The sequence below is a fragment of the Neoarius graeffei genome, chromosome 27 (assembly GCF_027579695.1).
Source record: "Neoarius graeffei isolate fNeoGra1 chromosome 27, fNeoGra1.pri, whole genome shotgun sequence".
Classification (NCBI taxonomy): Eukaryota; Metazoa; Chordata; class Actinopteri; order Siluriformes; family Ariidae; genus Neoarius; species Neoarius graeffei.
In genome coordinates, this window is record NC_083595.1 from 31,168,630 (window position 1) to 31,192,232 (window position 23,603).

The following is a 23,603-nucleotide window of genomic DNA, read 5'->3' on the forward strand; positions in this document are numbered from 1 at the left end:
GTTTTATTTTGATATTGATAGACCACAGACTTTTAAATCTGTGTGTCTAAAATGTCATACATGTCGGCCAATCTCCACTCTCGGCACCAATTTGTGCTGCTATTAGTCAGAATTCTGAGAAAAAAGTCAGAACTCACTTTTTTTCTCACAGTGGCCACAAAGTGAGTTCTGACTTTTTTCTCAGAATTCTGGCTTTAAACTCAGAATTCTGACTTTTTTTCTCAGAATTCTGACTTTTTTCTCAGAATTCTGAGTTTAAAGTCAGAATTCTGAGAAAAAAGTCATAATTCTGAGTTTAAAGTCAGAATTCTGAGAAAAAGTCAGAACTCACTTTGTGGCCACTGTGAGAAAAAAAAGTGAGTTCTGACTTTTTTCTCAGAATTCTGACTTTAAACTCAGAATTCTGACTTTTTTCTCAGAATTCTGACTTTAATCTCAGAATTCTGACTTTAATCTCAGAATTCTGACTTTAAACTCAGAATTCTGAGAAAAAAGTCAGAATTCTGAGGAAAAAAAGTCAGAATTCTGAATTTAAAGTCAGAATTCTGAGAAAAAAGTCAGAACTCACTTTTTTTCTCACAGTGGCCCTAATCCTCTTCCGTAAATATGTATTATTTATTGTTGATTTATTTTATTGTACTATTTAAATTTTGTAATCTTGTGGGACCTCAGGTATTGGAGCTTACTGCTCTGTTGAGGACTCCCTGCCATTTAATCGGTGAATTTTATAAATAAAAATGTAAAAAATAAAATAAATAATTATAGAAACCTGATTCGGAGAATTTTACTGACAAGTTGTACGGTGCATGGTCCTTGTGTCTCACCTCCCTTTGCAGCTTTTCCATAGTCCTGTCTAGCAGCCTCCTCTCCTCCTCAATCTCGTTCTTTGTGTTTTTAAACTGCTCCTTCTGACTCTTTTCTTCCTTCAGACGTTCCTCCAGGTCTCTGTGCTCCTGTGTCAGTTTGGCCAAGTTTCTCTGAGGTGAACAGAAAGTGAATGTTAGGATTTTTCTCAAAAAAAAAAAAAATAGAAGGTGCAGACCGTGCATCCTCTGTGTCCGCTGCATCCTCTGATCAGGCACACTGCAAAAAATTGAAAACTGAATTTGAGGAGAAAGTTACTTAATACTTAATCTTGCTGCATGGACAGATATTTTTACTTGATAAGACATCTTAGAATAAGTTGGTTGCAATCTAGAACTAGGTTTAATAATCTCAGAATTGATGTCTTGTATTCTTCTAATAGGGAATGCTAGATCGTTCCAACTATTTTTAAGATATTTTCACTTGCTAAGATATCATTTTTTGCATTGCACTTTAGTGTGATGCATATGGACCGTGGAGAATACTGGAAATGTGGCCCACCTGCACGTCTTCGAAGCGTGCCGTCAGAGCTCGGTTTGCACGGCTCATTTCTTGTTCTTCTTCCTTGACCTCGTTGAGAGACTCCTCAACTTGCCTCTTCTCTTTCTGCAGTCACACATACACAACATGATTTGTTTGCAAATGTCATACATGTTGTGGACCCGGTCTGCGTTTTCACTGCACTAGAAGAATCCAGTGGATCCCAAAAAAAATTTGTGGATCCCAAAAAATTTAGCACAGCAACACAGCAAATTCGGAGACATCTGAGACTGAAGGATATTAGATATGAATGGTCTACTTGCATTATTTATTAGCTTTTAATTTCATTTTCAGAAATTTATGAGAATGTAAAATTTCTCAATATAGCTGAACCTTTGTTCAATTAGTGACAGATACCAAGTGTAATTATAAAACACGTCCGAAGAAAATGTTGATATTGGAGAAGGTTTTGTCTTATATACATCGTCCTGATAAAGTACTTAATAGTTACATGCTAGTTAGCTAAATATTTAGTCTCAGACATCGCGTTCTCACTTTACCCTCCTGAACGGGAAGTGGATCGTGTGTTTTCCTTCACATATTGCACCATATAACAGTAGTCCGACACTACGGGCTTTTTATTGTTTTTGCTTTGTTGTGCAAATATACGTAGGTTTTTAAAGCAGACGCGCACACATTCAGTGTGATTTCATGTTGCGAGACTTGTTTGACGGTTGTACAAGATACCCTGCTGCAACATATTTTGACTTGCCACTGAAGTAAAAACAGTGGTAACTACAAATTATGCTTTGCCTGTCACACTGTGTTGTCTCTTTTAATAATTGCTAGATAGCTAAATGCAAGATTTTAAACCACAGTGCCGTGTTTGACCAGTTAGCGATTGTCAGTGCAGAAGCTCCACCCCAGTAGTTCATAGCCTGCAGAAAAGCCTCGGTCACAGCCGGCCGTACGTGCTCCTACGGCCGGTCTACGTGCAAAAACTGCAAGAAACGCACGGAGGGCGTGCGTGAAACGCACGGAGGGCGCGCGTGTGACGTGCTGATTTTCGAGCCGTAGACTGGAAGCAGACCGGCCGCAGAGGTTCATTGTCATGTTAAACAAACTCTACGGGTGCTTACGTTTTTTTCAGGTTGCAAGACAAACTTACGGCCAATGTGCGTCTTTCTCCATGAACAAAAAAAACGCAGCGATTTGGGAAACACCAAAAATTGCACGGCCAAAAAATCGTACGTCCGGTTGTGACCTAGGCTAAAGGTACCTACTCTGGAGCTTAAAGGATAATTCACCTTAGCCCTGATTCCTCTGCTGGAAGATGGGCACTTACAGTCCCCAAAAAAGTTCCTCTACTGGAAACGTGTGTACTAACACATGGTCACTCTTTCTCCATAATATCCGTGGTTTAGTGTGTGACTCTCACCTCCAGACGTCTGGCTTTCTCCTCTAGCCTGCTCTCCTGCAGCTTGGCCTCATTGATGATGTGGTTGAGTTTGGATACCTCATTCTCCAGCTCTTGCACTCTCCTCCTCAGCCGCTCGACCTCCTGAGAGAGCCGTCCTGCCTGGCCCTCTGCCGCCCCCTTTGCAGCCTCCACCTCCGACTTCTCTTTAAACACCACTGCATTACTCTGTACAGACAGAGATGGAGTGAAAGAGGCTCGTTAATAACCCTACAATATATTTAGCTGAAGACTGAACCTGGGAGGTTTAAGCATTGATTTTATCCCAACACACAAAAAGAAACCTCCCAGGCTTTCAGTGACGACCTGAGACTCTGCTTGAAGTGACGCCGGCCTACACAAAAGCACTGTTGCCAGGAACAGATTGAGGAGATTTAAGTAAGCGGTTCAATCCAGATAATCTGTCCAGTCCATTTAGAGTCACTTAAGCATGACCACTACAGTTTCTCAATGGCCCTGCACCTGCTTTGTTAAAGACTGTTCTTGGCTCCTTAAGCCTGAGCACTTATTGCTTGTTAAGCGTTTGTCTGTAAACTAATTGGGCCCACTTCCATTGGTGGATTTGAGGCAGAATTTTGGGCTAGAATTAACTTTGGGTTAATTCTAATCTATCCATGCCAACTTTTAAGAATGGAAGAACTTCTCTTTTCAGGTCTGCTGTATGAATAACGCTTTCGTAAACTAAACACCGCCTTCACACGTGTTGGCCTTGTTTATGAAAAGATTCCGCTTGGGGTATTTACTTATTCAAAATGGCGTCCAAATTCTCTGATAGCTCAGAGTCCATGGCTTGTGACGAAATGTTGACACTGCCCAATATGGTAAGTGTAATTACAGTGTAATTTTAATCAGATGGAGTATTTACATCTGAGGAAAATCTTACTATTCCAGACAATTTTTTATTATTTTCTAGACGTACTGTCCATGTGAAAGACTTATTGTTAGGCTATCTTACTAAACTGTTAACCTTAGTCATGTAGCTAGTTTCAGTGCCATTCCAGTTGCCTAGCAACAGTGTTCTCACTCATTTAACCACTTTTATGGTGAGTGTATTGTGTGGGTTTTTTTTTTTTTACGTCATACCGCACATGATCTTTCTGGTTTCCAGTGACTTTGAATGACAATACAGTATTGCAAACTGGATTAAGAGGAGATTGAGCAATGCTCAACCCCTTTATAGAGCACATCATGAAGAGCTAACAAAGACACCTTTATGTGTTGTGATCACTGTCAAGTGAGAAGCTGCGTGTATCCTGTCAGTGACAACAGGAAACTAATACATGGCACTGTTTGCTTTAGAACATAAAGAACTGGTATAATAATAGTTATGTATGCAGGCATGTCAAACAACAGGTCTAGCCATCTACAGCAAGAACATTTCACCAGATAGCTTTCTGATTGCTTTAACTAATCGCATACTGTGACTTGGATAATATATCAACGCAACCTCAAATCAAAATCAAGCTCTTGTTGGTGTTGATATTGTCAGTGAACAAGAAGATTAACACTTTTTTAAAGCTCTACATTGCCTTAGCCCTCTACCTACTGTATATCTACAAACATCTTTAAGATCCGTCAACATGGCTCTGCAACACAGGCAGGATTACAGGTTTGTGAACGTATTGTGTATAGAAACTCCTGTGGGAAACGTGTGAAGATTAAAATGCAACAGTGTTAATTAACGCTCTAGTATACATATCTGGCAGACTTGCACTGAAAAGAGACTCGTCACACACACACCCACTTACGCAACCGTATAAAAGACTCGGGGATAGGAAAAATTATCTGCACCTACAAAACCTGAAATACTTCTGCTCTTTTAGAAGGAAACTGAAATTACAAACCCAATGATCAGTTCCTGTGTATGTGCTAGTTTGCATTCTGCTATTTCACAGCTAGTGTAAACATCTCCCCTATTAGCACGATTTATGTCTGTTCTGTTTACAGTCCAAAGTCCAGAAGCCCCTTGTCCAGTTTCTTTGTTTCTGTGCGTTTGTGTACGAGTTGTAAAAATCACACTGCGGCTAGAAAGAAAGAGATCATTAACCATCACAATCTCACCCCTGACCTACACCGGTCAAGAAACAAGAAAGGTGGTTAATACAGATGTACCACCTACATGATATCATGATTAAAGGATGTGTGGTGTTCAGGTCCAAACGGTGTGTTCAAACGGAAATCATACTTTCAACAAGAGAAATCCGTACAAATATTAAAGCTCTTCAGAACACTTGCTAGGACTCTAAGTATACTGTAGATGCGAGCTAATGAGTGTTGCTAGCACATACCTGATGAATCTTTCACACAAAACATGTAAAGCCATGGTATGGTGATTACAGAAACAAGACAAAATCCCCAGGAATATTAACATTTCTCTCAGATATGTTGGTAAATTCCTCAGAAAAGTCTCTGCACTAATAGAAATACACTGCGATGTTGAGGAGTTCCACTGAACAATCCCTGTGTCCGAACTCACTCCCTACTCACTATATACAGTGGTGCTTGAAAGTTTGTGAACCCTTTAGAATTTTCTATATTTCTGCATAAATATGACCTAAAACATCATCAGGTTTTCACACAAGTCCTAAAAGTAGATAAAGAGAACCCAGTTAAACAAATGAGACAAAAATATTATACTTGGTCATTTATTTATTGAGGAAAATGATCCATCTGTGAGTGGCAAAAGTATGTGAACCTCTAGTGTATGTGAAACTCTAGTCAGGTGTGAGTGGGCACCCTGTTTTATTTAAAGAACAGGGATCTATCAAAGTCTGATCTTCACAACACATGTTTGGTGAAGTGTATCATGGCACGAACAAAGGAGATTTCTGAGGACCTCAGAAAAAGCGTTGTTGATGCTCATCAGGCTGGAAAAGGTTACAAAACCATCTCTGAAGAGTTTGGACTCTACCAATCCACAGTCAGACAGATTGTGTACAAATGGAGGAAATTCAAGATCATTGTTACCCTCCCCAGGAGTGGTCGACCAGCAAAGATCACTCCAAGAGCAAGGTGTGTAATAGTCGGCGAGGTCACAAAGGACCCCAGGGGAACTTCTAAGCAACTGAAGGCCTCTCTCACATTGGCTAAAGTTAATGTTTATGAGTCCACCATCAGGAGAACACTGCCAAAGAATGGTTAAAGAAGAATAAAGTTAATGTTTTGGAATGGCCAAGTCAAAGTCCTGACCTTAATCCAATCGAAATGTTGTGGAAGGACCTGAAGTGAGCAGTTCATCCCAGAGTTGAAGCTGTTCTGTACGGCAGAATGGGCTAAAATTCCTCCAAGCCGGTGTGCAGGACTGATCAACAGTTACCGGAAACGTTTAGTTGCAGTTATTGCTGCACAAGGGGGTCACACCAGATACTGAAAGCAAAGGTTCACATACTTTTGCCACTCACAGATGTAATATTGGATCATTTTCCTCAATAAATAAATGACCAAGTATAATATTTTTGTCTCATTTGTTTAACTGGGTTCTCTTTATCTACTTTTAGGACTTGTGTGAAAATCTGATGATGTTTTAGGTCATATTTATGCAGAAATATAGAAAATTCTAAAGGGTTCACAAACTTTCAAGCACCACTGCAGTGGACTATATAATGAGTTCGCCATTTTGTATTGCTGTCCAAATGTATAGTGAGCATTATTACACCCTATATAGTGCATTCAAAGTATCCCACAATGCACCGTGAAAAGTGGCATACAACCAATGGTCACTAACCAAGCAATATATCCCATCATGCATTGCAGTCACGCTGAAAGAAATCAAATCAAAAGCCTCAAATTTGATTTAATAAAAGGCAGCAGCAAAGAAGAAAGAATTCAGCCTCGATTTAAAAGAACTGAAAGACGCAGCAGACACAAAGTACTTTGTGTTTATTAATGTGGGAAATATGCTCAGTATATGTATTTATCACAAAAATACATGCATGTATTTATTATTTTGAAAACCCACCAGCCGACTGATCTGGCACGTTTTAACTGTGCGACAGTAATGACGTAAATAACAGCGCGACGGACTAGTGTCCAAAAGTGTTTTTTTCATTTTATCAATGAGCTCACTATATAGTCCTCTATATAGTAATTCCCTATATGAGTGAGTAGGGAGTAGTGAATGTATGAGTGATTTCGGACACAGGGAATGTGTTTTAATGAAAGTTTTTTTTTTCCTTCAGTAGTGAATATTAGAATATTCAGGTTCAAAATTCTCAACATGACCCCATTTAAACAAATAACAGCTAATTCAAGCAACCAATTAAACTGTGCTGCGCTCTAGAGGGAACTTTTCGTCTACCAAAGTCCGATTACTGACATTGAAATCTTGTGTTATTTGGTATTATTGTAAAATACAATATCTATCATTTGATTTAAATATGCAAAAATAACAAAATGGACATATTTTATCACATGTATCGTCATGTTTATACAACAGTTAGTTGCAGTCCACTAATTCGATTGGTTGCGTGGCCTTCCAAGAGTGTTGATATTTACTGTAACGGCACTAGGACATGTCACTGCACCACTCGGACCACTCGTCTGCGTTCACCAGGTAAAACTCCACTTCCTACTTCGAAACGGCTACTGTCTATAGCAGACATGGCAAATGATTTATTTCCAGAAATATAACGTTTGACATAAAATATGAAAGCTCAGCAGATTAAGATGAAAAGAAAGAAGAGACACCAATTTTACAGGAAGCACCTTTAACAGGAATGTACAAATCAATGTACAGCTAGCCAACATCCTATAAAATAAGTGTGACTTCTTCTTATTTTTGCTATTAGAGCAAAAATAAACAGAACATTTGGCCATATTGTTTCCAAAATGTCACTTACTTGATATTAATTTCCTGTTTATGAAACTGCTGTGTAAAAGCAATATGACACTCAAGGTCATGCTGTTGTATCAGCACGGCTGCGATTAGCTATGGCACTCAGTCTCATGCCTATAAACTAAATCACAGCCGTGCTGATATTCAGTACAACAGCATGACCTCGAGTGTCACATTGCTTAAGTGTACATGTATATACATATGTACACACCTGTTGATTCATTCAACCGAAACTGTAATGTACTGTAATAAAATTGTAATATAACTACAAGGTCAAATATCATGTTCTTTCCATTTCTTTTTTTAATTACATTTTACTTTATATAATTCAACTTCATTACCTTATGTATAACGTGTATGTCAGGGATGGCTGGAGACGGATGTAAGTGCAGAAGGTATTTATTATCAAGGAAAGTGCAAACAGGCAAACAGTCCAAATTGGCAGGCATATATCGTGAACGGATAAACAGGCAATTAGTGGGGCGAGGCATAAACAGAGTATCGCAGGCAAAAGCAGAATCAACAATGAGGAACAGGGATCAGGAAACAGAAACCAAGAAATCAGTCAGGAAACAAGACTCGGTAATGTGTCACAACAACACAATACTTTGCAAAGTGAGTGTGCATTTAGAGTCCTTATATAGGCGTGCTGATTGCACCTTAATCCCGGGCAGGTATGTGTCATTAACAGCACACACGAGTGAGTCCGTCCGGCGCGCCAGAGAGTCTGTCTGCCACATGCATGTGTGACGGTATATTCTGGCTGAAAAAGCCTTTATCACGCTTTGAAAAGTGTGGAGTATCGGTGGGGAAAAGACACCTACCTGCTTCCTTTTTGACCAGCCCTTATCAAAACAAAGCAATAAGGATATCTCGTGCTGAAGTTTATCTCACCAATTTTCTACTCAGGTAGACTGGAAAAAAATAAACCCTGCCTCTGTATAAATGTTTGCCTATGACATTTTGGTGGAATTTATACTGGTCTCAGTGAAGGCATTCTCCCATTTTCACTGATCGCTCTGTGTCTGGACTCAGTTTATCACCTCAAACAGCTAAGGACAATCTACAGACAATGAATCAAACAATTTCTAAACAACTAAAATAAAGCGCCAAGTATTATATCAAAGCAGAATATGACTTCTATATGACTGAGAGAACGGGGCAATAAATCCTCCCCAGCCAGGATGCAGTGAGGGTGTTGGGGCCACTAGGGCAGTGATGAGGGATGTGGGGGATGTAGAAGGTGCCGCTGGGACTCTGGAGTCACTAAGCACTTTCTCTTACTCCTTTTGATCAAGCTTGGCTTCCTCCCCTTCATTCTTTAACACAAATCTTGGCCTGGGTGACACATTAGAACTCACTTAGTCTAGAATAAAGAAATTAGAATAAAGAGAAAAAGAGTGGAAGAAAGCCTGAAGAAATAGCAAAGGACTAGGCAAAAAGACCGAAATAAGCAGGTAAGAGAAAGTAAGTGTGTGTCTGAGAAGCAAAAAAGACAGAGAGAGAGGAATAAAAGAGAATAAGGACAAAGATAAATAAAGAGTGAGAAATAACTGGGTGGAGAAGAGTGAATGTTATTGAAAAAGATAGCAAGAATAGATGAATTAAAGATTAAAGACGTGCATGTGAGAAAATAACAAAAAAGACTGAAAGAGAAGAACAGAAAGTGAAGAAGAGAATGGTCCCGAGTTTGAGTGTTTTTTTTTTTTTTTATTGGCTGCAATTCAGAGAGCTAGTGAGAAGTGGTCAATCTGAAGGGCTCTCCAGTTCACTCCCACTCTTTTATTCATAGTTGGACATTAACCAGCATTGTGAGACCTTTACAAAGCTGAGCACCAACAGCACTGGAAGCCACGTGAGACTCAGTAGGTGCCCTTAATCAAAATCACAATGGTTTTCTGAAGGTTTTTTCAGGTCAGTAAAAAACACTCTACATTCTCGACTAAATCAGATGCAGAGCCAAGAGTCCTGACAATGAAGTTTACAATGCTAAACACAAGAGCAGAGACAATAAACCTGTCTACAGCAATCCACAACTCAAACACACAGGGCTTAATTCTTCTTACTTTCACATTCACAATCCAAAATCGGCTTAATCCATTCTCAAATCGTCAAAGCTGAAATGTAAAAAGCCTGCAATCTGAGCGGAAAAAATTCCTCAAAGCCACAGTGAAGCGAGGACAAACGTATTTTAATGCTAGGTGTGTAATATAGTGCAGTCCTCTGAGGATTAGTTTGCATTAGTCATTCTATCCATTTCACTGATGCTGTGTTTGTCCAGAAAACAAATGCCAAATGTCAAAAACCATCCTGTAGCCTGAAGCTTCATATTCTGAACTGCTGTGATTAATTGAACTGACGTCTACATTTGCCCAGTGTTCTTACATGAACATAGACAATCTTCAAGTGAACTGATAAAACACAGGATCTTTCTGGACATTTTTTTTTTTCAAAGACTTTGCTATGCAGTATCTGAAGTGATTCATTAGTTAGGTCAAGGCACTACTGAGCTGCAGTGACGAGCCAATGACAATTCACTGACTCAACTTCAGGATGAGTATTTTGGCAAGATATCCTGCTGGTCTGTATTCTCTTCAAGCTGTTTATTTCAGTCCCATTCACAGTTCCAGTGCATCACCACAGGACTGCCTATTCATATGTACATATAGACCGGTTCAAAGTTACCTCTCTTTCTCCAACAGATGGACGACAACAGAGCATGACTTCACAGCAAGATAAATGTACAAACTCAAAAGCAGGCCGCCCAAGGCTTTGGAAACTTTATCAGGCACTCACAAAGTACTCTCTCTTTGACTGGGGCAGCAGCACCAAAGCCCGAGCTTCTCTCCAATTCTCAGAATAAGCCTTGGTCTGTTTCTTCATCTTGGCCGTATGCATTACAATAGGCCTCGCCTGGAACAAGAGCCTTACAGATGCAGAGGAGCAGGAGAGCAAGCAGGAGCAAAGAGCGGTGAAGAAGAACTGTGGAAATTAAAGGGCGCTGCTTGAGAGCCACTGGCTTCTTTCCAGTCAGGATAAGTCTCTTGGATTCGGTTCATGTGGTTGGAGACATGAGAGGAGAAAGTTCTCCGATTGAGGAGTGGTGTGTTAAGAGTTAAAGTGAAGGGATTCAAAAGTGGCCTGAAAGGCCAAAGCTTTCCACAAGTGAAGGGTCAAATGAAAAGAACGACTGCAACAAAATCTGGACATTTTAAGCCTTATACGCCATACACAAAGAAGCAAAGCATGTGGTACTTTGGGACAGCACAGGTAGCACGGTTCCTTCCATCAATTCTACACCAACCCCACAGCAGCTAGTAAACAATCAGTTAAAACGCTGTCTGATTTTGAGATTCTGCGAAAAAAAATATACATTTAGTCTCTTTTGTTCGAAGAACAATTCTAATAATATAAGCACAGCAGAAAAACTTTCTTTTTTCAAAACCCAGACTTCAAAACAGTTTAAAAATTTGAAATGAATTGACAAATATAATGTATCATGTTCCAGTCCAAGAAGCAGAAATATCACCATGCTCCAACAAGCCAAGCCAAGATAGGACTGCCCAGTGCAGCAGAGATATCACTGCCTCTTCAATTAGTAATCGGTATTAAAATGTCTTGGCTTTTCTCCAAGCCCATCCAAAATACACCTGGTTTTGCCAGCAAAGTTAATCTCGGTGGGAATCTAAGAATAAATCCTCAGTTTTTAACCCCTAATCTTAATCCTCCAATGTCTCAGTTTAGCTCTACAGAGCTCTGGGGTGGGTTTTTACTCTGGAGAACCTCAGCCTTGCACACAATTTAGTAGTAGTGGGGGACCATGGATTCAATGGTCATGCCAGACATTCATGCAGGAAAATAATGAGGCGGAGAATCCAGGCCACAGAAAAAGCCTGGAAAAACCCCAACACAGCCCATTTAACGTTAACTAGATCACAACTCAAATAATGTCAATAACAAATGATAAAACAACCAGGTAATAGCAAAGATTGGTCATATACTAGATAGAGGACACATCCAGGACATGCACAAGCAATACTGCAACTCTCCAGATTCATGCACACTCATGTTCCAAAACGATCTGGGCAGGGTTTGTTTTTGTTTTGATTATTATTTTTTTTTTATTTTTTTGGGCTTTTTTCACCTTTATTGGATAGGACAGTGTAGAGACAGGAAATGAGCAGGAGGGAGAGAGGGGGAGGGATTGGGAAATGACCTCAGGTCAGAATCGAACCCAGGTCCCCAGATTTATGGTATGGTGCCTTATCCACCTGAGCCATGACACCCCCCTGTTTTTTTTTTTAATAATAGAAAGCAGATGGAATATCAGATTTGTGGATTCTGGCTGAGCGCCAATCAAAAAGATAACTGATTTTCACATCCCTGATTCTTTCTCTCCCTTCTCTTTATTTAACTCCCATCTTTCACTTGCTCTGTTGTCCCTCCAGATTGATCCTCAATCCACCTTTTCTGCTGCTCTAAGAGTACTCCCTCCCAATAGAAAGTTCTGGAATAGCCCAGAACAACATGCTATCATTAGCTGAGGAAACACATGGCATCCTGTGGGACTCCCCTTTTCCCAAACAGCCCAGTCACCTCAGTCCCAGTTCCGGAAACAAGAGCGACACACAGACAGGCGGCGAACACAGAACCAGCCCAAATCATATCATATATTCCCCTCAGACATATCTGAGACTGGGCTCCTTTCTGGCCTAGGGAGGAGTCTGTGAAACCTCAGTATGGAGAAAAAGGACTCTTCTGCTGACCAGTGTGCCAGGCGTAGCTAGTGTAACTTACTGGAGCCAGAACATAATATATTGTTTCAGTGTCCAATCACTTCTAGTTCTCAGTGTTGACTTCTTTCCAGTGTCACTTTGGTTCTTTGCTTGCCAAGTTCCACTCTTTCCTTACAGTGGTGCTTGAAAGTTTGTGAACGCTATAGAATTGTCTATATTTCTGCATAAATATGACCTAAAACGTCACCAGATTTTCACACAAGTCCTAAAAGTAGATAAAGAGAACCCAGTCAAACAAATGAGACAAAAATATTATAATTGGTCATTTATTTATTGAAGAAAATGATCCAATATTAGATATCTGTGAGTGGCAAAAGTATGTGAACCTCTAGGATTAGCAGTTAATTTGAAGGTGAAATTAGAGTCAGGTGTTTTCAATCAATGGGATGAACATCAGGTGTGAGTGGGCACCCTGTTTTATTTAAAGAACAGGGATCTATCAAAGTCTGATCTTCACAACACACGTTTGTGGAAGTGTATCATGGCACGAACAAAGGAGATTTCTGAGGACCTCAGAAAAAGCGTTGTTGATGCTCATCAGGCTGGAAAAGGTTACAAAACCATCTCTAAAGAGTTTGGACTCCACCAATCCACAGTCAGACAGATTGTATACAAATGGAGGAAATTCAAGACCATTGTTACCCTCCCCAGGAGTGGTCGACCAACAAAGATCACTCCAAGAGCAAGGCGTGTAATAGTCGGTGAGGTCACAAAGGACCCCAGGAGAACTTCTAAGCAACTGAAGGCCTCTCTCACATTGGCTAATGTTAATGTTCATAAGTCCACCATCAGGAAAACACTGAACAACAGTGGTGTGCATGGCAGGGTTGCAAGGAGAAAGCCACTGCTCTCCAAAAAGAATGTTGCTGCTCGTCTGCAGCTTGCTAAAGATCACGTGGACAAGCCAGAAGGCTACTGGAAAAATGTTTTATGGATGGATGAGACCAACATAGAACTTTTTTGGTTTAAATGAGAAGCGTTATGTTTGGAGAAAGGAAAACACTGCATTCCATCATAAGAGCCTTATGCCAGCTGTGAAACATGGTGGTAGTAGTATCATGGTTTGGGCATGTTTTGCTGCACCTGGGCCAGGACGGCTTGCCATCATTGATGGAACAATGAATTCTGAATTATACCAGCGAATTCTAAAGGAAAATGTCAGGACATCTGTCCATGAACTGAATCTCAAGAACAGGTGGGTCATGCAGCAAGACAACGACCCTAAACACACAAGTCGTTCTACCAAAGAATGGTTAAAGAAGAATAAAGTTAATGTTTTGGAATGGCCAAGTCAAAGTCCTGACCTTAATCCAATCGAAATGTTGTGGAAGGACCTGAAGCGAGCAGTTCATGTGAGGAAACCCACCAACATCCCAGAGTTGAAGCTGTTCTGTACGGAGGAATGGGCTAAAATTCCTCCAAGCTGGTGTGCAGGACTGATCAACAGTTACTGGAAACATTTAGTTGCAGTTATTGCTGCACAAGGGGGTCACACCAGATACTGAAAGCAAAGGTTCACATACTTTTGCCACTCACAGATATGTAATATTGGATCATCTCATCTCATCTCATTATCTCTAGCCGCTTTATCCTTCTACAGGGTCGCAGGCAAGCTGGAGCCTATCCCAGCTGACTACGGGCGAAAGGCGGGGTACACCCTGGACAAGTCGCCAGGTCATCACAGGGCTGACACATAGACACAGACAACCATTCACACTCACATTCACACCTACGGTCAATTTAGAGTCACCAGTTAACCTAACCTGCATGTCTTTGGACTGTGGGGGAAACCGGAGCACCCGGAGGAAACCCACGCGGACACGGGGAGAACATGCAAACTCCACACAGAAAGGCCCTCGCCGACCCCAGGGCTCGAACCCAGGACCTTCTTGCTGTGAGGCGACAGCGCTAACCACTACACCACCGTGCCGCCCATATTGGATCAATTTCCTCAATAAATAAATGACCAAGTATAATATTTTTGTCTCATTTGTTTAACTGGGTTCTCTTTATCTACTTTTAGGATTTGTGTGAAAATCTGATGATGTTTTAGGTCATATTTATGCAGAAATATAGAAAATTCTAAAGAGTTCACAAACTTTCAAGCACCACTGTATACGCTACTTTCAAAGCGTTCCCTAGTTTCTAATATCCCCTCATTACCATATTCTCTAGTTGTCTCTTCTGTTCCATTGCTTCCAATATCCAACATTGTTATCAGCGTTCCCTCATTTTTCCCAAACTCTGCTCATTTCCAATGTTCCCAATTTTTCAATATCCTCTTGTTTTTTGGTTTCTAATGTTTTCCATTCCCTAGTCTTCAGTGTACCATAGTTTCCAGTGACCTCTTAATTCCTTGTTTTCAGTGTTTCATACTTTACTTGTTGGCTGGTTTCTAATGTTCTGTAGTTTCCATTGTCCTTGTTTTCACTGCTCCCTCCTTGTTTCTATTGTTTTTTTCCACAGTTTCCTTGTTCCTAAGCTTCAAATGTGTCCATGTTTCCAGTGTCTCACAAAAAAAATGCAAGTGCATAATAAGCTTCTTTCAAAGTCGGTTTCAGGGAAAAATGAAAACCTATGTACTGCCCTCCTATCCCTCTCTTTATCTGGCCTCTGTAACACTGACCCACTTACTGCATTTGTGTAATGTCCCCTCACAAGAGGTCACTGCAACTGAGTGAGAGCAAGACCAAGCAAGCAAAAGTGTACAATGAAAATAAAAGAGAAATAAAGAAAAGAGAGGCCCAGGGCAGCGGGTTTCCCCATCAGCACCTCATTATATTAGTGACGGCCTGCCACTGCAATTAAGCAGCAAAGAGTGCATTTTAGTGTTCCACTTTCCAGCATTGTTCTCTGCATGGTGCCGACTTGTCAACGCTAACAAAAGTGCAGAAAGGAAGCACTCAGCAACAAAAAAACAAAAATTCATCCAAGCAGTCTGGTGTTTAGTGAATCTGTTTATTACGTTGCATCAACAAAAAGGCCACAGCTGAGCAATGCAGTCCAACATTCTATATATCGCATAGATTATGGCAAATGCATATGATTTTGTATGGCAAGTATGTTTATCCTCCTAAAAGTGATCTGATGACAATTGAATCCCGTGGCCAGGAAGTGCTTTTGAATTGGAGAGGAAGTGAGCTCAATATTGGGGGGCCACAGTAAAAGGAAAGCCCTATTCAGAGAGCAGAGAACATGAAGGAACTCCACCCTGCACAAACAGGATGCTCACAAGCAAACCGACACAACCGACGGCTCCCTGCAGATCTCTCTTTCATCCCTTTCTCAGTGTTTGTCTCGTCTTTTGTGTTGGATGTTGTCATCTATAGCTTTTCAGTTCATGTTCTTCCCCTTGGTCTTGTCCATCATCAGGTTCCTTATGACTTCTAAATGTCTACGAATCAGTATCACTTGGCAAAAACCTCAAACCATCAAGTGCTCTTTATCAGAGTGGATCTTCTGTCTAGGTGAACGTGGTGATAGTTCACGTGAAAAAGGATGACTAAGCTGTCATCAGCCAGTAAAAAAACAAAACAAAACAGAAACTCATACACAATTAAACATGAATGAGAGATGATCGTGATATCTTTAACTTGAAGTCACCTGCACACATTCTTTCAATACCTTAAGAAATAAAAATCGAAATTGCAGATGACACCACATCTCATCATCTCTAGCCGCTTTATCCTGTTCTACAGGGTCGCAGGCAAGCTGGAGCCTATCCCAGCTGACTACGGGTGAAAGGCGGGGTACACCCTGGACAAGTCGCCAGGTCATCACAGGGCTGACACATAGACACAGACAACCATTCACACTCACATTCACACCTACGGTCAATTTAGAGTCACCAGTTAACCTAACCTGCATGTCTTTGGACTGTGGGGGAAACCGGAGCACCCGGAGGAAACCCACGTGGACAACATGCAAACTCCGCACAGAAAGGCCCTCACCGGCCACGGGGCTCGAACCCAGACCTTCTTGCTGTGAGGCGACAGCGCTAACCACTACACCACCGTGCCACCCATGATAGCACATTACCTGCTTAAATTCCTCCAAAGATGCCTTCAGTTTACAGAGCTCCTTTTCATATTGCTCCCTTAGTTTATCCACCTCCTGGTCGTGAGAAGCCACCTCCTCCTTTAGCGCCCCCTTTAGAGCGGTCAGCTCCCTCTCGCGCTTCCTCAGCACTTCCTCTTGCTCCTCTTTCACCATCACTACTTCCTGGAGATCCAACTTCAACTGCATGAGGTCCTGAGGAGGTGCAGAAAGCATCATGTTACATATCGCTACCAATGACCGAAAGTCAATAATAATCTGCAAAACAGATGACCAAGATGAAAAAAAAAATATGAAAATGTAAACTAATAATATAATATACTGGCATAATGATAATACAATGTATTAGGATATACATAAGCTAAAAATATGTGAAAATAAAGTATGTCGTAAATATCATGTATTTATTCAGATCCATTTTCATACATTGAGTAACAAGAGTCATTTGGGGGGGGGGGGGGGGGAGTCGAGGAAATGCAAGTTTCTACAAACTTTGCTTGTTTACGTGCAGTTTACCTGCATCAAGGACTCCTTCTCTATATGGTTTAATTGCAAGCGTTTGGCTCCATCCAGCTCATCATGCATCTCTGAGAGCTGGTCCTGCAGATCCCTGATCTCTGTCTGATACTGTTCTCTTTCCATCTTCACCTGGAAAAGCCTGCAAAACACACACACACACACACACACACACACACACACACACACACACACACACACACACAGTCTGACCACCTGCATACTATAATATCTCTGACTGGTTACTGATGGAGTATTTGCAGACTATTAAGCATTAACTGTATCTGTATCACACACACACACACACACACACACACACCTGTTCCCTCTTCCACCTGCCTGAGAAACTGCAGGTAAGACATGTGCAAGAGGCTCTGTAGAGAAATAGTACTCACTGAATGACTAAACAGGCAAGCCATTATGGCAGAGAGACAGAAAAGGATTGTGAATGGCATAACTGCTCTTTGTATATACAGCAACTGATCAACACAATCCAATATCTGTGTCCCTAATTACATTAGCGACATGATTTTTTTTTTCTCTCCAAGAAAGGGTGTTTTCACAATTGACCTAAATCCTCATATCTGACTCGTTTGACGGAGGATGTCATCAATGCAAGACAAATTTACTCCAAAGCTGGTATTGTTTACACAATTCTCGTGATTTCAGTCATACACACTATTTTCACAATGGCAGACTACAGGTACAAGCCTTCAACTTGTGTTTGTTGACTATCTACATAAACTGTGAGTCTTTACTTTGTACCTTTACCAAGGTAAGAGTAGTTCTAAGAAAATGACTTCGATATCTTCTATACAAGCGGAGTGCTTCCAAGAAAATCGAGTTACACATGACACAGTATTTACGATAAATACTGGTATCATATAGCCATTTTCCCCCAAAACCATCTCACTGAGTTCTCGCCTGCTCAGCGCCGGATCCAAAAGACAAAGGACCCTAGTGGTTATCAAGGCTTCAAAGAACCACAGGTACATACAATACCAGTCAAAAGACTGAACAGGCCTTCTAATTCAATGGGGGTTTTTTTTCATTTTTTTTATTAATTAAAAGTCACTTCATGTCTTAAAGTAATGATGGATGTCGTTTCTCTTTAATTAGTTGAGCGGTTCTTGACATAATATGGATTATTACAGTTGTGGAATAGGGCTATTTACTGTATTTTTATTATTTACTGTTTACTGTTTGATCTCAAACACATTAAGAAGGCAAGATATTGCACTAATTAATGCTTGACGACGCACAGCAGTTAACTGAAAAGCGTTCCAGGTGACTCCCTCATGAAGCTGGTGAAGATAATGCCAGTCGTGTGCAAAGCGTCGTCAAGGTAAACAGCGGCTCCTTTAACGAATCTAAGTGGTTTTTGAGCACTTTTTTTGTTTACTACATAATTCCATCTATGTTCCGTATGTTTTGATGTCTTCAGTACTGTTCTACAATGTCGAAAATAGTCAAAATACAGAAAAACCTATGAATGAGTAGGGGCGTACAAACTTTTGACTGGTACTGTATGTAACTCGTGTTCGGTTTCTCCACTCCTAACCACCAAGGGTGGTAAGAATCACCTGGACACACCTTAGGACTAACTGAAAAATTGTTAGACGATGACTGTTGCGGTCACGCCACTGGGAAGAGCAAAGCTAAAAACCTGGAGAAGGTGCACGGTGAAGCCTCAGAAGCAAACGTGCTGCAGTGGCTGCCAAGTGTGTCATTAGGGACTTGCCACTGACTAGCAGTCCCTGAAGAAAAAAATAGTGTTTTGGGAATTGGGCATTGCAGTTGATGAAATAAACACCATTGGTGGAACAGCCTTCACCTAAGGCCAAACAAGGCCAGTACTATGGGCTCTTGCTCTCTATCCAAATATGCCTTTAAAATCTGAATAAAATCCATGCACTGAGGCAGAGAGAATTCAGTTGTGACCAACACTGTATGAAATAGTGCATTCAGTATTGTCGTATGTGTAACACTATCAAACCCAACTTGACCTGCTGCCATTTTAAGAGGGCAGCCTGGCAGTCATGCTTGCAAGCTCAGAGACCTACGAGACCCAGTTTCATGCACTGCCAAGCCTGGAATTGAATATGTGACGGTTCAACCGCTTCGTTTATTACCAGCAGTGAACTAACCACTAACTATTACTTTATCTAGCAGTTAATGTTTGCTATATTGCTGCAAAATAACTTTGTGATTATCAGCTAATTATCAGTAACCAATACACCAACTTGTAGGTAGCTAATCGTAAGTAAGTTAGCTAACTAGCTATCATTAATGCTAGGTGAAAAATAAAATGCGAGGTTAATTATTTTGAACAAAACTGGCTCATTTAAAGATAGACTGCCTTTCAGATTTTTCAAGTTTAGGTGGTAAAAAGAATCTTCCCTAACACGCAATTATTTTTGTTTAGTGGACCAAAAGCTACTGAATTCGAATCACAGACTTCCAATTTTATTCGTTTTTTTTAAATAGAACAATTACTGAATTTAGAGCCACATGGCCTTAAATTCTCCGCTATTTTTAACTGCTTCACCATGACCCAATTCAAGATACTACGTCATGCATCACGTGGTGGGCTTCCACCGTTCACACTAAGGCATTGTGGGATACAAATTTGAAACAGGAGAGAAAAATGGAGGACGTGAGTGTGCGAATGAAACGTGAAAGACCGACTATAGTAACGGAAATTGAGAAGAAAAGACGTTATGTTGCGAAGGAAAGGAAACGCAGGACCGAACTAATACATATTGGTGGTCAGCGAGCACCTCGGTGTGATCAGCGACAGAATGATGAAACTGTCAGCGCAGTCAAAGGTAAACCTGCATATGTGCAGACGGACTTCCTCTGTCTGCTTGACTGCGTGAAGCGAGCGAGTTCATGCACATTATTTGCTCGGGAATCCCCTCAAATTAAATAAATCCCAGCCACAGAATGGCCTGATATTTTGTGAGATATTACAGAAATAAACATGTATCACAATGAACAAATTTCAGAGGGAACTAAATTTCACTGATTTTATGAAATCGAAAGGCCGTCTAGCTTTAATATCAGTATTCCAGTGTGTTCATGCTAGTTAATATTAGCTTGGTTACTGTACTTCTGTACTGACAAAAGCAACTTATGGCTGTTAAAGCAGGTCTTTCACCCACAATGTAAACACTGGATTTTATATTAAAAGCACAAGCAACCTCTGATCAAGCTGGTGCTTCATCCATCTCGCCTTTAAATCATTAGTCTGGAGGATTCTGCTAAATGCTATTAAATAACACGTGCATAGATCAGCCAATGATGTGCATCTGAAATGTGAATCAGGAAACAATGTGAAAGCTTGACCAATCAGTTTACTTGACACCAACCCCGTGTCCGAAATCGCTCCCTACTCACTATATAGGGCACTATATAGTGAGGACGCCATTTTGTAGTGCTGTCTGAAACCTTAGTGAGGATTATTTACACCCTATATACTGTAGTGCACTCAAAGTATCCCACAATGCATCATGAAAAGTAGTGTACAACCGATGGTCACTAACCAAAGCAATATATCCCATCATGCATTGTGATCACGCTGAAAGAAATCAAATTAAAAGTCTCAGATTTGATTTAATAAAAGGCAGCGGCAAAGAAGAAAGTATTCAGCCTTGATTTAAAAGAACTGAAAGATGCAGGGACTTTGTATTGATTAATGTGGGAAAGACGCTCAGTATAATATGGATTTATCACAAAAATACATGCATGTATTTATTATTTTGAAAACCCACCAGCCGACTGATCTGGCACGTTTTAATTGTGTGACAATAATGACGTAAATACCAGCGCGACGGACTAGTGTCCGAAAGTTTGGGTTTTTTTTTTTTTTCATTTTACCAATGAGCTCACTATATAGTCCTCTATATAGTAATTCCCTATATAGTGAGTAGGGAGTAGTGAACGAGTGAGCGATTTTGAAGTTTGAAGTCTCGGGCTTGTCAAAACTTGCTGAACTTTTCGGGCAAGCAACTGCTGCAAGCATGCAAAGATTTATTGTGGTGCCTCGCAAAGCCATTCAAAGTGAAACTTACTCTTCCAGTGTGGTGCGTAGGTCAGCCTCCGCTTTGGCCAGCTTGTCCTGCAGTTTGTCACACTGCGCTTGATTAAACTCCAGCTCTTTTTGCAGTTTTCTGATTCCAGCTCCAGCCTTTTCCTGCGTCTCACTGAGCCCCTTTTGTTTCTGTTTTTAAAATGATTTAATATTAGATATAATGCATGCATACATCATACTACTAGTGCATCTCAAAAAATTAGAATACCATGAAAAAGTTCCTTTTTTTCATAATTTTATTCAAAAAGGTAAACTTTCATATATTCTATATTCATTGCATGTAAAGTGAAATATTTAAAGCTTTTTTTGTTTTAATTTTGATGATTATGGCTTATAGCTCATGAAAATCAGAAATCCAGTATCTCAAATTATTAGAATATTCCCTAAGATCAATCAAAAAAAGGATTTACAATACAGAAATGTCCAACTTCTGAAAAGTATATTCATTTATACACTCAATACTTGACTGGGGCTCCTTTACCATGAATTACTGTATCAGTGCGGTGTGGCATGGAGGTGATCAGTCTGTGGCACTGCTGAGGTGTTATTGAAGCCCAGGTTGCTTTGATAGTGGCCTTCAGCGTATCTGTATTTTTGGGTCGGGTGTTTCTCATCTTCCTCTTGACAATACCCCATAGATTCTCTATGGGGTTCAGGTCAGGCAAGTTGGCTGGCCAATCAAACACAGTAATATCATGGTCAGCAAACCATTTGGTAGTAGTTTTGGCACTGTGGGCAGGTGCTAAGCCCTGCTGGAAAAGGAAATCAGCATCTCCAAAAAGCTCGTCAGCAGATGGAAGCATGAAGTGCTCTAAAATCTCCTGGTAGATGGCTGTGTTGACTTTGGACTTGATAAAATACAGTGGACCAACACCAGCAGATGACATGGCACCCCAAATCATCACAGACTGTGGAAACTTCACACTGGGCTTCAAACACCTTGGATTCTGTGCCTCTCCACTCTTCCTCCAGACTCTAGAACCGTGATTTCCAAATTAAATGCAAAATGTACTTTCATCTGAAAAGAGGACTTTGGACCACTGAGCAACAGTCCATTTCTTTCTCTCCTTAGCCCAGATAAGACACTTCTGACATTGTCTCTGGCTCAGGAGTAGCTTGATATTAGGAATGCGAAAGTTGTATCCCCTTTCTTGAAGATGTCTGTTCGTGATGGGTCTTGATACACTGACACCAGCCTCAGTCCACTCCTTGTGAAGCTCTCCCAAGTTCTTGAATCAACTTTTCTTGACAATCCTCTCAAGACTGTTGCTTGTGCACCTTTTCCAGCCACCCTTTTCAGCAATGACCTTTTGTGGCTTACCCTCCTTGTGGAGGGCATCAGTGATCATCTTCTGGACAACAGTCAAGTCAGCAGTCTTCCCCATGATTGTGGTTGTGTGTACTGAACTAGACCAAGAGATACACTGTGCTCATACTGTTTTACTCAAACTCGAAATGAAATATTCTAATATTTTGAGATGGGGTTTTTTTTATGTTTTTGTACTGTATGCCATACTGATTAAAATTAAAATAGAAAAATGCTTGAAACATTTTAGTTTATGTGTAATGAGTCTATAATATATAACATTTTCACTTTCTTGAATAACTGATGGAAAATATTGAACTTTTTCACAATATTCTAATTTTTTGAAATGCACTAGTATATACTAGTGTTGTAGAATGTAACGCTGATAGTTTATGAACATTTTTCCAACATTTAACCTCATGATACCGGCTAAGCAAAATGAAGTCTGTATGAGCCACTTTGATTTTTTTTTTTTGCCTTGTATTCTTCATAATCCAGTATAATTGCTTAACGTGGTTATTCCCCGAGAAGAGCTGAACAGCAGGCTTTTCAATACACATGAAAAATCTTAATGCATGGAGTTAAGAGACTGACTATGAGGACCAACCGTGCAGCTGATGAAGTTCAGAAGATTTAGTGTATGAATTAGTTCACGGTCAAAGTACCTTGTGTTCATCCAGTTGCTTTTTGAGACTTGTGACCTCTTTTTCCAGTTCTGCCTTCTGCTCCTGCAGGACTTTGGCCTGGGCTGAAAGGTCTGGAGACTAGCAGGGGAAAGGTTATATGTGACTTGCTAGTAACTTCAACATTGCATAATAAATAAGCTGATCCAATTCTATAATAAACCAATATTATAGTAGATTTTTTTTTTGGCACAATCGGTATGCATTTACATGCACAACTATCTAACTTGAAAGTTCAAAGAGTTTTATTTTGCTGTTTAGCAATCCGATTAACAAAAAAAGTAGGATAATTTTTCTTGGCAAAGTAACAGAGGTTTGGATTTTGACAGTGTGTTGCTACTCACAACATTTGTACTCTAGAGCTTTTTCATTCAGCATGCACATGTTTAAACATTAGCCATGGTCGCAGCGCTGGCTGGGTAAATACAGGCAGTGAGGTGAAAGCCTCTGTGAGTGGACAGCCTGTGATAAGTAGCTCACTGTCTTGCCATGTTCTAA

At 40.5% G+C, this 23,603-nt stretch overlaps 1 protein-coding gene across 2 annotated transcripts in view; it reads right to left on the bottom strand.

Moving 5' to 3' along the window:
• Positions 1–23,603, bottom strand: part of cgnl1 (cingulin-like 1) — a 73,739-nt gene that overhangs the window by 27,157 nt on the left and 22,979 nt on the right. For both annotated transcript variants that reach the window (XM_060911519.1, XM_060911520.1), the window contains exons 5-11: positions 23,088–23,186; positions 21,097–21,245; positions 17,024–17,165; positions 16,490–16,702; positions 2,783–2,989; positions 1,366–1,470; positions 825–977 (exon numbers count right to left, since the gene is read on the bottom strand). In XM_060911519.1, the coding sequence (XP_060767502.1) occupies positions 825–977; positions 1,366–1,470; positions 2,783–2,989; positions 16,490–16,702; positions 17,024–17,165; positions 21,097–21,245; positions 23,088–23,186 (1,068 nt within the window). The remainder of the gene's footprint in view (positions 1–824; positions 978–1,365; positions 1,471–2,782; positions 2,990–16,489; positions 16,703–17,023; positions 17,166–21,096; positions 21,246–23,087; positions 23,187–23,603) is intronic.